We start from the raw sequence: 13157 nt of genomic DNA, 5'->3' as shown, positions 1-13157 counted from the left end.
TTCACACTCCTCTGACCAAAAAAATTTAGCACCCTTCCTGGTCAATTTAGTGAGAGGAGCCGCAAGTCTAGAGAAATCCTGAACGAACCACCGATAATAACCGGCTAAACCCAAGAAACTACGAATTTCTGTCACAGTGGTGGGTCTTCCCCAGTTCAAAACCGCTTCCACCTTTTGAGGATCCACACTAATACCTTCAGCTGACACCACATGACCCAAGAATCCTATGCTGTTAAGCCAGAATTCACACTTACTCAACTTGGCATATAGCTTAGCCTCCCTCAAAGTCTGAAGCACTAGCTTCAAATGCTTAATATGAAGCTCATCACTCTCGGAGTAAACCAGAATGTCATCAATAAACACAATCACAAAACGGTCCAAGTATGGGCAGAATACTCGATTCATGAGATCCATAAAAGCTGCAGGAGCATTGATTAATCCGAAAGGCATCACCACAAACTAGTAGTGACCATAACGTGATTGGAAAGCAGCCTTGGGTACGTCGGACTCTCTTATCCGTAACTGGTGATAACCTGTCCTCAAATCAATCTTAGAAAAGACTTTGGCACCCCGCAATTGATCAAATAAATCATCAATTCGTGGTAATGGAAAATTGTTCTTCACTGTGACCTTGTTCAATTTTCTATAATCAATTAATACACAATCTCAAGGTGCCATCCTTCTTCTTAACAAAAAGCACCGGAGCACCCCAAGGAGATACACTTGGCCGAATGAAACCTTTATCCAACAACTCCTGTAACTGGGTCTTTAACTCTTTTAATTCTGCTGGGGCCATTCTGTAAGGTGCATGAGATATAGGTGTAGTACCAGGGAGCAATTCAATGGTGAAATCTATTTCTCTTACTGGAGGCAAACCAGGTAGTTCATCAAGAAACACATCCGGAAACTTCCTGACCACATGAATATCCTCAATATTTAACACCTCCCTCTTTGTATCCACAATGTGTGCCAAATAAGCTTGACAGCCTTTATTCAAAAGCTTTTCAGCTGTTATGGCCGAAATTAGGCAAGAGGAGAGAATATTCCATTCACCACGGAAAGTAATTTCCGGTTTTCTTGGACTTCGAAACACAACTTCCTTACGGAAACAATCAACCAATGCACCGTGTGCCCCTAGAAAATCCATTCCTAGTATTACATCAAACTCAACCAGATTCAAAGGGATAAGGTTGGCCTCCAAGCAAAAACCATCAACCATTACACCACAATTATTGAAAACCCATTCTATCTTAAGGGCTTCTCCCGCAGGTAAGGAAACATATCACTCGCCTAAAAGAGGTGATGACGGTACATTTGCAAAACATGCGAATCTACTTGACATAAATGAGTGCGTAGCACCAGGATCAATTAAGGTTAAAGCAGGTTGATTAAAAATAAACAACGTACCAACGATAACCTTCGGTGAATCACGACCCTCCTGCTGTGTCATGGCGTGCAGTCTAGCATGTGTCACCAAACGACCTCGTTGACCCCTGCCCTGCTGAGAACCAGGTCGGCCTACCGAACTAGTGCAGCCACCACTAGTAGAACCGCCAGCAGAGGACTGGCCAACAGTCTGAGTGGGGGTAGATCTGGCTCCCTTAGTCAAAAGAGGGCAGTCCTTCCTGAAGTGATCCTGCTGACCACACATGAAACACCCCACTGTCTGGTACTGCCCAAACTGAGCTGACTGACTAGTAGAAGCCCCACTCGAACCACTATGATAACTCTTGGACTTCTCAAGTTGTCCAGACAGTCGTCCACTAAACTGACCGCGAGATAATCTCCTGTCACGTCCCCTGAATCTAGTACGGGACCTCGAACTGGAATCACTGCTCTTTCCACTACCCACGGAAGATCCAGAACCGGATGTGGAAGTAGCCTTCTTAGATGGACCCTAGCTAGGGCCACCAGGATCCCTAGGGTGAAAACCGGCAGGTGAGTCCGACTCAATGTCCATGGCATAAGATACTGCCTCACCAAAACTCCGGTACGGTGTGCCTAACATCTTATCCTTAAACTTTCCTCCAAGTCCTTGGACAAATCTACGAATCTTACTCTGCTCAGTACGAACCAAATCCGGCACATGGTGAGCCAAGGAAAGAAACTCTTACTCAAACTCCAGCACTGACTGATCATCTCTCTTCTCCAAACTCAAGAACTGATCCTACATCCGATTAAGGTAGGCATCACTAAAGTACCGTCCATAGAAATGGGCCATGAACATATCCCAGGTCATTGGGCCAGCATTTGTAGGGTCATTGACAACACCAGTCCACCAATGCCTGGCGGTATCCTCGAGGAACTGTACTGCCAAATTCAATCACTTTCCTGTCCTCTGGAAGCTCCATCTGGAAGAAAACTCTCTCCATCCTATCAAGCCACCGCTGAGCCTCTATAGGTGAGGCGGCGAAAGTAAAAGTCTGAGCCCCGTGCCTCCTACACTATGCCAAAAAACGAATTAGACGACAGTTTTTCACTGTCATCTGATAGTGAAAATTGCTGTTGTTAATACTCCTGCCATCTGATGCAGGTATCAGACGACATCGCGAAACTGTTGTCTGAATCCAATTTAGACAAGCAATATGCATGTTGTCTGAATACCAGAAAGGACGACATACAGCTGTGTAGAGTCTGTTGTGCAAGTCATATTAAGTCGGCAGCAATCTCATGGAAAGTAACTTTTGAAGCAAAGTTCAACAAGATCAGTTGTGTAGAAACTGTTGTCTCTTTAAATGTTCTACATCATTTACTGAATGGAGTACCAAAGGCATTCGATGATGCAGATTTAGTCGGTTAATTTTCTCAAATGAATGCCTATGTCCAGAATGGAGTACCAATCATAATCTAGCACTACAGAGTTCACTCTGTTCAGTCACAACATAAGTTAGTGGCTTGGTCTCTTTATCTGCGACATTGCTTTCCTTTCTGTTTGTTCCTTGTTCTAATCCTCTCTGTGAAGAATGTTTGTCGAGGCTATTCTTACACCCTGACATTCTGAATTGTAATTCATGATAAAGAAACTATCTTCTATATCATGTTGTACTAAAGAGTAGTTTTGAGCCGAACCTATATTTATATCATGCCATCTCTTATATTTATATCATGCTGTACTAAAACCATCTTTAAGAGCCGTACCTTAGAGCTGGTTTATCATGTGTCCATGTCTTCTCTTTGTAGTATGATTGTGCTTAATTTGCTAAGAAAATCTGGATATTATTGTTTTTTTTTTCCCTAGTCATTTCCTAGATTTGATAGCCTTAAATCAAAACCAGACATCTACTGCTACATTGTGATTCAGATATATACATCCATCTCTATTGAATGAAGCCAATTAGGGTTGCCTTTATATCTGTCCAATTTCACTGATAGGAATTATAGAGTCGGATGGCATTCATTAGAGCAATTATTTTTTGTATCATGCATCCTGTACTGAAAGTAGTTCATTATACCAATTTAAAGGTTAGAAACGTCATTTTGCACTGATTGATGGGAATGCTGAACCTCCACGGGAATTCCCTTCATAAAGACAGAGGCCTCTTCGTAGAAGCATTGCAGACCCATCAACCATGGCTGCAGTACTTCAGCTGAGTCCTTTGGTCTAGCCACCCCAAGTTTCATAGCTCTCACTAACCAAAACGAACCCAAATCCATAGCCAAGGACACTTCCCCAACTGGGTCACTCAAAAACTGTAAAACCATAAACCAAGTGAAGCAACTTCACCGTCACATCACTAAGAAAGGCCTCAGCGAGAGACCCTCTAATGTCACCAAGCTTATTAGCACATGAGCCAAAACGGGCACCTTCGAAAGCTTAGACTATGCCCGAAAGAAGAAGAAGAAGAAACAAAGGGTGTATTGTTCATGTACAATTCTCTGATAAAGGGTTACTCTGGTTCTGGGCTTAGTTACGAGGCTATTGGGCATTATGTTCAGATGTTGCATTGAGCGCGAGCTTGAAGATTGTGGCTTTCTATGAAGGAGTTCAGCTCCATTATGGGTTTGGAGGAAGATGTGTTTATTGGGAATTCTTTGATTCATTTCTATGCAGAATGTGGGGACTCGGATTATGCCCAGAATGTGTTTGATGAAATGCTTGAGAGAAACACTGTGCCGTGGACTAGTTTGATTTTGTGGTTATGGTAGCAGGAATATGCCAAAGGAGGCTCTTTCTTTGTTTTTCGAGATGGTGGCTACTGGGATCAAACCCAATTCGGTGACTATGATGTGTATCATTTCTGCTTGCGCAAAGTTGAAGGATGTTGCTTTGAGTGTGAGGTGTGTGCTTACATAATTACAACCTTAGTACCAAAATAAGATAAAATTCGTATGAATGCTTAGTAATTTCCATTTCTCATCTGTTTGAAAAACTCTAATTGCATGTCTTTTCCATTGCAGTGGTCTAGTGGGGTGGTTGATCAAGAGTTTGCAGCAGACGTAGCCATAGCCAATTGGCATTTCATACCTCACCTTCAAAACCGAACAGTTCCTGAGCAGCCAAAGTTTGTGTTCCCTATACTTTGTTTTAGTCCTACACTCTCCATGAGCGATTTTCTGGAGAAGTGCGGTGGCTGTGCCGTTCTGGACGGCGGGTTTGCGACGGAGCTGGAACGACATGGAGCTGATCTCAACGACCTTCTCTGGAGCGCCAAATGCCTCGTCAGTTCTCCTCACCTCGTCCGAAGGGTACGTACGTAACTTCAGCCATTTCGTTACTCGATCTAATCTCTAAGATTTAGAGTTCTCTATATATCCAAACAGATTATTCTTATTCTTTTGCTGGCTATACATGAACCCCAGAAAGATGAAGATCTTGAAGAGAATGAGAAAAATGGTCCAAAAAAAAAAAAAAAAAGCTTTAACTTTGAATATGCATGAATGAATACGATTTATGGGGTGGATTCATAGCATCTTCTTGGGGGCGTAATATGGACAAATATGCTGAACTGGAAATTTTAGGCCAAGTACTGTTTATTTTTTCCATTTTTTGGGGGGAATTAAATTAAGTTATGTATGTGAATATTTAACTTTATTTTTATTCAAAAAAAAAAAATATTTAACTTTATCCTTCTGCCTTTAGTCCTTAACACGAATTTTTTAATAATCAAAGATGAGAAATGAGTCATCCTAGGTTAGCTTCTGACAGTAACGTGGCAAACAGGCAAAGTATGCAAGTCCCAAACCGGTCTCATTTTCTCATGAACACTCTAGGGATTTTCATCGACACCTGTCTTTTTCATGCAAAAATGAATAGAAAATAGTAGGGTTGTGCACCTTTCAAAAAAAAAAAAAAAGTAGGGTTGTGCAGCTGCAAATGGGCCTTCTGAGTGTCCAAATCTGCTGAAGAAATAGTTGGCCCAATCTAAAGCATGAGGCCAGCAGAGCATGAATGAGACAAATTTTATCAATTTTTGATTTTGATATAGGTGCATTTGGACTACCTTGATGCTGGAGCAAACATCATAATAACCGCATCTTATCAGGTAATTAATTTTGTTCATGATTCATTACACCGTTTTTTGTTTATGATTTGGTGATTTATTATCAGTTTTCTTAAGATGTTAAACTGTTAACCTTGTTGTTTTGTCTGATACAGGCCACTATTCAGGGTTTTGAGGCCAAAGGTTTCTCCAAGGAAGAAGCCAAAGCCCTGCTCAGGAAAAGTGTAGAAATTGCAATCGAGGCAAGAGAAATTTATTATGACAAATGCACCAAAGGTTCTTGGGATTTTGTGGATACAGGAAAGCCATCGAGACATCCAGTTCTAGTTGCAGCATCTGTGGGAAGCTATGGAGCCTATTTGGCTGATGGTTCCGACTATAGGTGAGTTAACTCGACATATGATTTGTGCATGTTTACTGTATATGATTTGGACATGGAACAAGAAAATGGTGACATCTCTGCAAATTAATTTCTTATACATTGTTTATAACTTTATACGAGCATCATTGGTACTCGGGTTCTGATTCTTTGTGGATTATTTCCTTTGTGGTGGCAACCATGGAGATGCAGTAACTCTAGAAACATTGAAAGATTTCCACAGGGAAAGGGTTCAGATTCTGGCCAACTCTGGTGCTGATCTAATTGCATTTGAGACAACTCCGAATAAGCTAGAGGCGAAGGTATTATGCTCTATTCGCCTTAATGTATAAGGCCTTTATGCACTATAGTGGACATGGTTTAAGCAAATGGAATGAAAGTTCATTACCTTAGGCAGATTCTTCCTAAAATATATGACAGATATGATTCGCATGCCATGTGCATCAGAAAGTGTTAGGACTATACATAATGCTGAGGTCTATGTCAGAAATTCTAAGATGAGGGTGTTTCAGTCATCTTTTTTCAGATTAATTGTGCCAACAATTTCCACTCTGGCTCTAGCTAAATACCTTGCTTAAATGTGATGCTGCAGGCATATGCTGAACTTCTTGAGGAAGAAGCAATAGATATTCCAGCATGGTTTACTTTTGCTTCTAAAGATGTAATCAATGTGGTGAGTGGTGATTCCATCTTTGAGTGTGCCTCAATTGCTAATGCATGCAAGCAAGTTGTTGCTGTTGGAATCAACTGCACACCACCTAGTTATATCCAGGGGTTGATTTCGTCTATTCGAAAGGTTCGATCTTTGGTTAGTTGGAATAAATTAGCATACGTAACTTAGCCCCTCAACATGTTCATATAATTGATATTCCTTTGCCTATCAAATTTGCAGGTAACAAGCAAACCAATAGTGATATACCCCAACAGTGGTGAGACCTATGATGGTCAGAGCAAGCAATGGATTGTAAGTGTCCTCCTATATGAATACACAGTGCTTGTTGCCCTACTCTTTCAGCCATAGCATCTGGATTTAGATCATTATAATTCACAAAGTAATGTTCTTTTTGTTGGATATAATGTTATATTAACAAATGGTGAATCTTCTTCCATTTGTTGGTAAAAATACGAAACCAATCTTCCTTGAATTGTATATAATACTGTTCCATGGATGATGAAAATGTTGAATTAGCATGTTTGTGAAAAACCCTTGACTGCATGTGCTTTCCATTGCACCATCGAGTGGGCGGGTTGATGAAGAGTTTGCAGAAATAGTCATAGAGAAGTGGCGTGAGGCTGGGGCTTCCCTGTTTGGAGGCTGCTGCAGAACAACTCCAAATACCATAAGGGCAATATCTAAGGCTCTTTCTAACAAGTCTTCTGCGGTTAACGGCGCCTAGTGTAGTTCTGAAAATGAGATGTAAATATTGTAATCTGATGCTAAGAATAACGCATGTTTCATTGTTTTGTAACTCCAAGGAAGTAGCAAATTACTGTCACCCTGGTGCTGCTGCTGTATGGTGACTGGTGAGGTCGTTTCACATCGAATAACAGTGTTTTTGTTACCTTTTGAAGTTAAATTTTACTAGCATTCCGTAGTGTGTCCTTGAGATTAAATGCGATCTCCTCCATAGAAAATACATGGAACCCAAACAAAGTGCACACAGTAGACTAGATAATTTCCTTGTTCCATCAAGCATCGAACATTAGATTTTCAAGTCGTCAAAGTCAGCGCCTCTGAAAAAAGAAAAAGAAACAAAGAGTCTTCCACGAAATTTTCGTCGAAGTCTAAAACGAAAAAGTGAAAGGAGAAACTCCTTGGCAAGTGCGCCTCGTGAGTGTACAGTAACAGAGAAACTGCAAAGAAGGAACAAGGTTCATAGATCCATAGAGGTTTTGATTTAATCATTTTCAACCTCACATTGACCGTTCACATTGCAGCAGGCACCAAGAAACTATCTACTTGAGAGTTGAGATCTCAGATCTAAAATACAGAAGCACTCTAGGAAGGCTGATCAATAGGAAGGCAACATTAATTCAACGGATCGAGCAGAGCAAGCAAAATATGGCTTTTCTGATCAATGCAGAAGCCAGTTCTACATCTCCTTCTCTCCCACTTTCTTCTACTGATCACCAAAATCATTACACATACGAGGTCTTCCTGAGTTTTCGAGGCGAGGATACGCGCTTTAATTTTACAGATAATTTGTACCGCGCTTTGTGTCGGAAGGGAATTGAGACGTTCAGAGATGCTGATAAGCTTAGAAGAGGAGAAGACGTATCACAAGAGCTCCTCAAAGCAATTGAGGAGTCCAGAGTTTCAATCGTCGTCTTCTCTCAAAACTTTTGAGAGAAGACGGTCAAAACTATGCTTCCTCAACGTGGTGTTTGAATGAACTGGTCAAGATACTTGAATGCAGAAAATCAAAAAGACAAGAGGTTAGACCGGTTTTCTACAAAGAGGCGCCTCAGATGATTAAAACTATGCTCCCTCAGATGTACGACACCAAAGAGGCGCCTTCGGTGACGCATTTGCTACGCTTGGTCCCAGATACGAGGATAGCATGGACAAATAGAAGACAGCTCTTAAGGAAGCAGCAGATTTGTCTGGATGGCCTTTGAAGAATGGCGAGTATGTCTTTAACCCCTCCTCTAGCTAGTTAATTAGTTAGCCTATTAGATATATTATTGAAGTATTTGATTTCGTATATATGATTTTAAATTCATAGGTACGAGACCAAATTCATCGACGACATTGTTGAGGAGTCGTCCGCCCAAGTGATAAACTCTTCATGTTACTTGGATGTTGCTGAATATCCAATTGGATTAGAGTCTTGTAGACAAGATGTCATCAGACTTTTACATGCCGAGGAAAATATTGTTCGCATGGTAGGCATATGGGGGCCTGGTGGAATAGGAAATACCACAATATTGCGAAAGATGTGTTTAATTCAATTCACCGTGAGTTTGAAAGTAGTTGTTTCTTGGCGGATGTTAGATCAAGTGCCATTGTCCAAATGCAAAAGACACTTTTGTCTGATATTTTAAGGGACTCAACTTTGAAGGTGAGCAATGTTGATAAAGGAGCCGGTTTGATAAAGACAAGGATGCGAAATAAAAAAGTCTTCTTAATCCTTGATGACATTCTAGCCAATTACAGAACTTAGTTCCATCCCCTGCTTGCTTTGGGCCGGGCAGTAGAATTCTCATAACAACAAGAGATAAACGTTGGCTAATTGCTCATCAAATTGATGAAGTATATGAGGTCATGATGTTAAATGATCGTCAAGCTTTGAACTTATTTAGTTTGAATGCATTAAAAAAAAAAGGACCTCCAGGTGATTATTTGGAACTTGCACAACATGCAATATGGTATGCTCAGGGCCTTCCATTAGCTTTGATAGTTTTAGGCTCTCATCTATTTCGTAGAAGCAGAGTGGAGTGGGAAGCTACCTTAGATGGTTGTCGGGGAGAAGATCCCCACAGAGAGAAAAGAGATGTGCTCAAAATAAGTTATGATGCTCTGGGAGTATATTTAAAATGATATTTTCTTGATATTGCTTGTTTCTTTAAAGGTAAGGAAGTAGATCGTGTGAAACCGATACTAGAAGCTTGCTATGATATGAAATCAGTGACTGGTATTGCCCAACTCCAAGAAAAAGCCTTGATAAGAATTGACGGAGATATGATTTGGATGCATGACTTAATTGATAGAAGAAATGGGTAAAGACATAGTGTATCAAGAGTCACTTGGTGAGCCCGGAAAACGGAGTAGAGTGTGGAGTGAAGAAGATATCAACACGTTCTAACAAATAATACAGTAAGTATATTAATGATATTTTTCTTTTTCAATTCGGAAATCAATTTATATTGAAATAATTTATTACTAAAACCTTGAAGAAAGCGTCTCCGAGCTTCTCGGAGAGACTTTGGTTTCGAAACCTAGGTTTCGACTGGCGGCGACGTTCTTCCTTCAGGCAAGGCGGCGTCCGTGGAGCGGCGAGGTTAGGCGGCGGCGCGGAGCGGATCCTCAGCGTCGATCGTGGGTTGCGGCGAGAGGTTTTTGAATTGGAGGCCTCTCTGACCGTGGTTTTTTCTGGGTTCGATCCAGCCCGTGAGAGTCCTACGCTGTTGGCGTGGAGGCGGTGGGTTGCGGACTACTTCGATCTCCCTGGTTTCGACTGTTGTGCAGGTGCTCAAAATTGGCAGAGCTGCATCGTTGTGTCACCGGAGGTATCAACGAGTCGCCGGCTACTGTGCAGGTAATCGGATTGCAGAGTGTGGGTCTGTGATCTCTGCAGTGATTTGATTTGGCTGGTGGTTTAGCTTTGAGTTGCACCGGGGGTTCTGCTCGAAGTTCTGATACTGTGGAGGATGGGCTGGTCGCCGGAGGGCCTTACCGCGACGGAGGCGGCACGGCTGCAGTGGCCTAGGGTTTCTGCCCTCTTGGCTTGGGCCCTTGGGCCTGGGGTTAAGCTTGGGTTGTTGGGCTCAAATCTGTGGGCTCAATTTTATGGGCTTAGGCTGATGGGGCAGGAAAACCTTCCTGTTGGACAAGATTCGATTTAGGCTTGGGCTTACGGGCTTGGACCCAGGTCGAGGCAAGCTGGGCCCTAATGTATTAGGGTATTGAGCCTATGTGAGGTTGGATAAACTTCTATGAGTCTTCTATGGCGTTTCTAGTTTCTTGTTTGTACCACAATTACGTGATTGGCAAGTGAGGGCTAGTTGAATGATTTCTTTCCGTAGGAGGCGAGGTTTTTTCATTCATGTATAGGCTCGCTTAAATGTGAGCGTCCCAGTGATCCGTAATAGTGTGCTTTAGCTTAGGTAGGTTCTCCGGATTTTCTTGCCGGATTTCTTATGTAAGTTTTGGTATACTACAGCCTATTTGCTGTTGATCTAATGATATCAACTTCTATTTCAAAAAACCTTGAAGAAAAGTCCATTAAAATAGTCCTTGTGCTTCCAATAGAAACTGCTATTTTTGTTTTTTTTTTCTTCGCTCTGAATAGAAATTGCAACCATAAATGTTGCTAGGTTAATATGCTAGGGAACAAATAAAGTTATAGGCGTTCAGGTCTCGTGGCAGTCATCTTTGATATCTTTGAATGCCAAAACCTTCTCAAAGATGAAGAATCTTAAATATATTTCTATGGGCATGTACCTGGATTATGAATATATTTCTATGGGCATGTACCAGAGATATGAATCCTTTTCTAGAAACATTGATTATCTCTCAGACCAGTTGAGGTGGCTTGATTGGCCTGTTAGTCCATTGCAATCCTTTCCATCCGATTTTCATGCAAACAAACTTGTAAAGCTCAATATTCATGGTAGCTAGCCACGGGATCACACGACTATGGAAGGGACATAAGGTACTTTAATTTAATCTAATAGTCCATTTTTATTTCATGGAAGTTCTTCCTTTACTTATATATATATATATATATATATATATATATATATATAAGTAATAATGTTGTAAACTACTAGTGCTCAGGTTGGTTGATCATTTATGTTTTACCTTGCCGCACAGAATTTTTCAAGCTTAACATCTATGGATTTAAGAGGTTGTAAATCCCTCATAGAGCTTCCGAACTTCACCGGAATACCCAACTTAATAGAGCTGAAGTTAGATGACTGTGAAAGTTTAGTTGAGGTTCATCGTTCTGTTGGATTCCTAGATAAGCTTGTGACCTTAAGTCTTAAAAGCTGCTGTAACCTAGTTAAGTTGCCAACCGAATTTAGCTTGAAATCTCTCCTTGCTATGGATCTTAGTGATTGCACTAGGCTAGAGGAATTTCCAAAAATTATTGGAAAGATGGATTCTTTAGGAGTGTTGATCCTATCATTCACTCTCGTTAAAGAATTGCATCCGTCAATTGAAAATCTCATTGGGCTTAATGAGTTGCACCTACATCATTGTAAAAATCTTACGACTCTACCATTCATCAGCATTTATGGGTTGCAAAATTTAGAGATTCTAAATGTGAGTGGATGCTCAAAACTTGTTACATTTCCAATAAAAGCAAGTATTTCATCACATGATGACAGTGGCTCACTATCGCTTCCCAAGCTACATGAATTCAAAATCAACGGATGTAATTTATCAACTTCTGATTTCATTGGGACTCTTGATTGCCTGGAAACAATAACCGTACTTGATCTCTCAAGTAACAACTTTGTTAGTGTTCCTACACTTGGCAAATTTGTCAACTTAGCAAATTAAGATTGACTTCCATTGTTGCCAAAGACTTCGAGAAATTCCAGAGCTTCCACCAAGTATATTTAAGGTAGATGCGAGTGATTGCGAATCACTGAATAGATTTTTGATATTCCCCAAGTCTTTGAATATGCTAGAGATGAACTTGTGGAATTGCCATAGATTTAGTGACAGCCTAGGCTATGACATGGAGAAGATGAAAAATATTTTGCAGAATAATCAGGTCTCTCTATTCTTTCTCTTGTTTTGTTTATGTAGTTAGCAAATTATAATTGCAGTATTTCATGATTCATGCACCTTAATAATCATTTATATTGATGAAAGAACATGAAGCTGATTAGATAATGAATAAGTGCAGTATTGACATAGTTGACGTTTTGAAAATACAAGGACAGAAACTGTTTTCTGGAGAATGGGAATTGCAGTACACGGATCAATCCTTACTGGGCAGCAGAAACCAAAATAAAAAAACGGGACACCAGATTTTGGTTACGTAGTGAAAACCTTAAATATGAGATTAAAAACATTGCGGGACTCTTACTCTTGAGAATAAGAATCATCGTATTCAAAAAGATATGTTCTTTTACAACTTCAAATAGCACTAGCTCGGCTATCTTGTTTAGACAAAAACTAACACACAATTTGTCTATCTTCTTTAACTCCTTCAATTGAATGATGACCAAATGTTGTTCTTCCTTCTTCACAATCTCTCTACTGATCTCAAGAGAGTTTGTTTATGCATATGAAAACATGATCAATAACACTTACACATGGACCAAGTGTTTGACTCTTTGTGAAGATTCAATCTCAAACTAACATGCAAGACTCTAACAAAATTCTTGCGTCACGAGATCCACTCTTCTGCCGTGCATATTTTCTGAATATATATCAAGCACCAACGACATGCAAAACCTCTCAACCAAAGATTCTACCCTAATTGTCCTTTAATTAGGAAAGTAACTTTCCATATATGAAATCCAATAAATCTTAAAGAAAATCAATTAGGAATAGACAAGTTCTAAAAACCCTAGGGCATCAACACCACGATTTAAAAAATCTTTTAAAGACATAAATATATAAAACCTAAAACCTACTTTTCAAAATCGGACTCCAC

The 13157-nt window shown here is 40.4% G+C and overlaps 2 protein-coding genes across 2 annotated transcripts; both read left to right on the top strand.

Annotated features, from left to right (window-relative positions):
• The first annotated feature begins 3468 nt into the window (after positions 1–3468).
• On the top strand, positions 3469–7422 carry LOC112197766 (homocysteine S-methyltransferase 3). The gene is made up of 8 exons (XM_040519022.1): positions 3469–4278; positions 4399–4686; positions 5427–5483; positions 5597–5822; positions 5992–6122; positions 6413–6616; positions 6713–6811; positions 7080–7422. The coding sequence occupies exons 2-8, from the start codon at positions 4543–4545 to the stop codon at positions 7215–7217; spliced, it is 999 nt and encodes a 332-aa protein (XP_040374956.1). The 5' UTR covers positions 3469–4278; positions 4399–4542; the 3' UTR covers positions 7218–7422.
• A 1292-nt stretch (positions 7423–8714) lies between these two features.
• Positions 8715–12049, top strand: LOC112198608 (probable disease resistance protein RPP1). Its single transcript, XM_024339754.1, has 4 exons — positions 8715–8907; positions 9393–9540; positions 10010–10079; positions 11357–12049. The coding sequence occupies exons 1-4, from the start codon at positions 8715–8717 to the stop codon at positions 12047–12049; spliced, it is 1104 nt and encodes a 367-aa protein (XP_024195522.1).
• The last annotated feature ends 1108 nt before the right edge of the window (positions 12050–13157 follow it).

The sequence above is a fragment of the Rosa chinensis genome, chromosome 4 (assembly GCF_002994745.2).
Source record: "Rosa chinensis cultivar Old Blush chromosome 4, RchiOBHm-V2, whole genome shotgun sequence".
NCBI lineage: Eukaryota > Viridiplantae > Streptophyta > Magnoliopsida > Rosales > Rosaceae > Rosa > Rosa chinensis.
The sequence above is the reverse complement of the archived record's forward strand: the minus strand, read 5'-3'. Positions and strand labels throughout refer to the sequence as shown.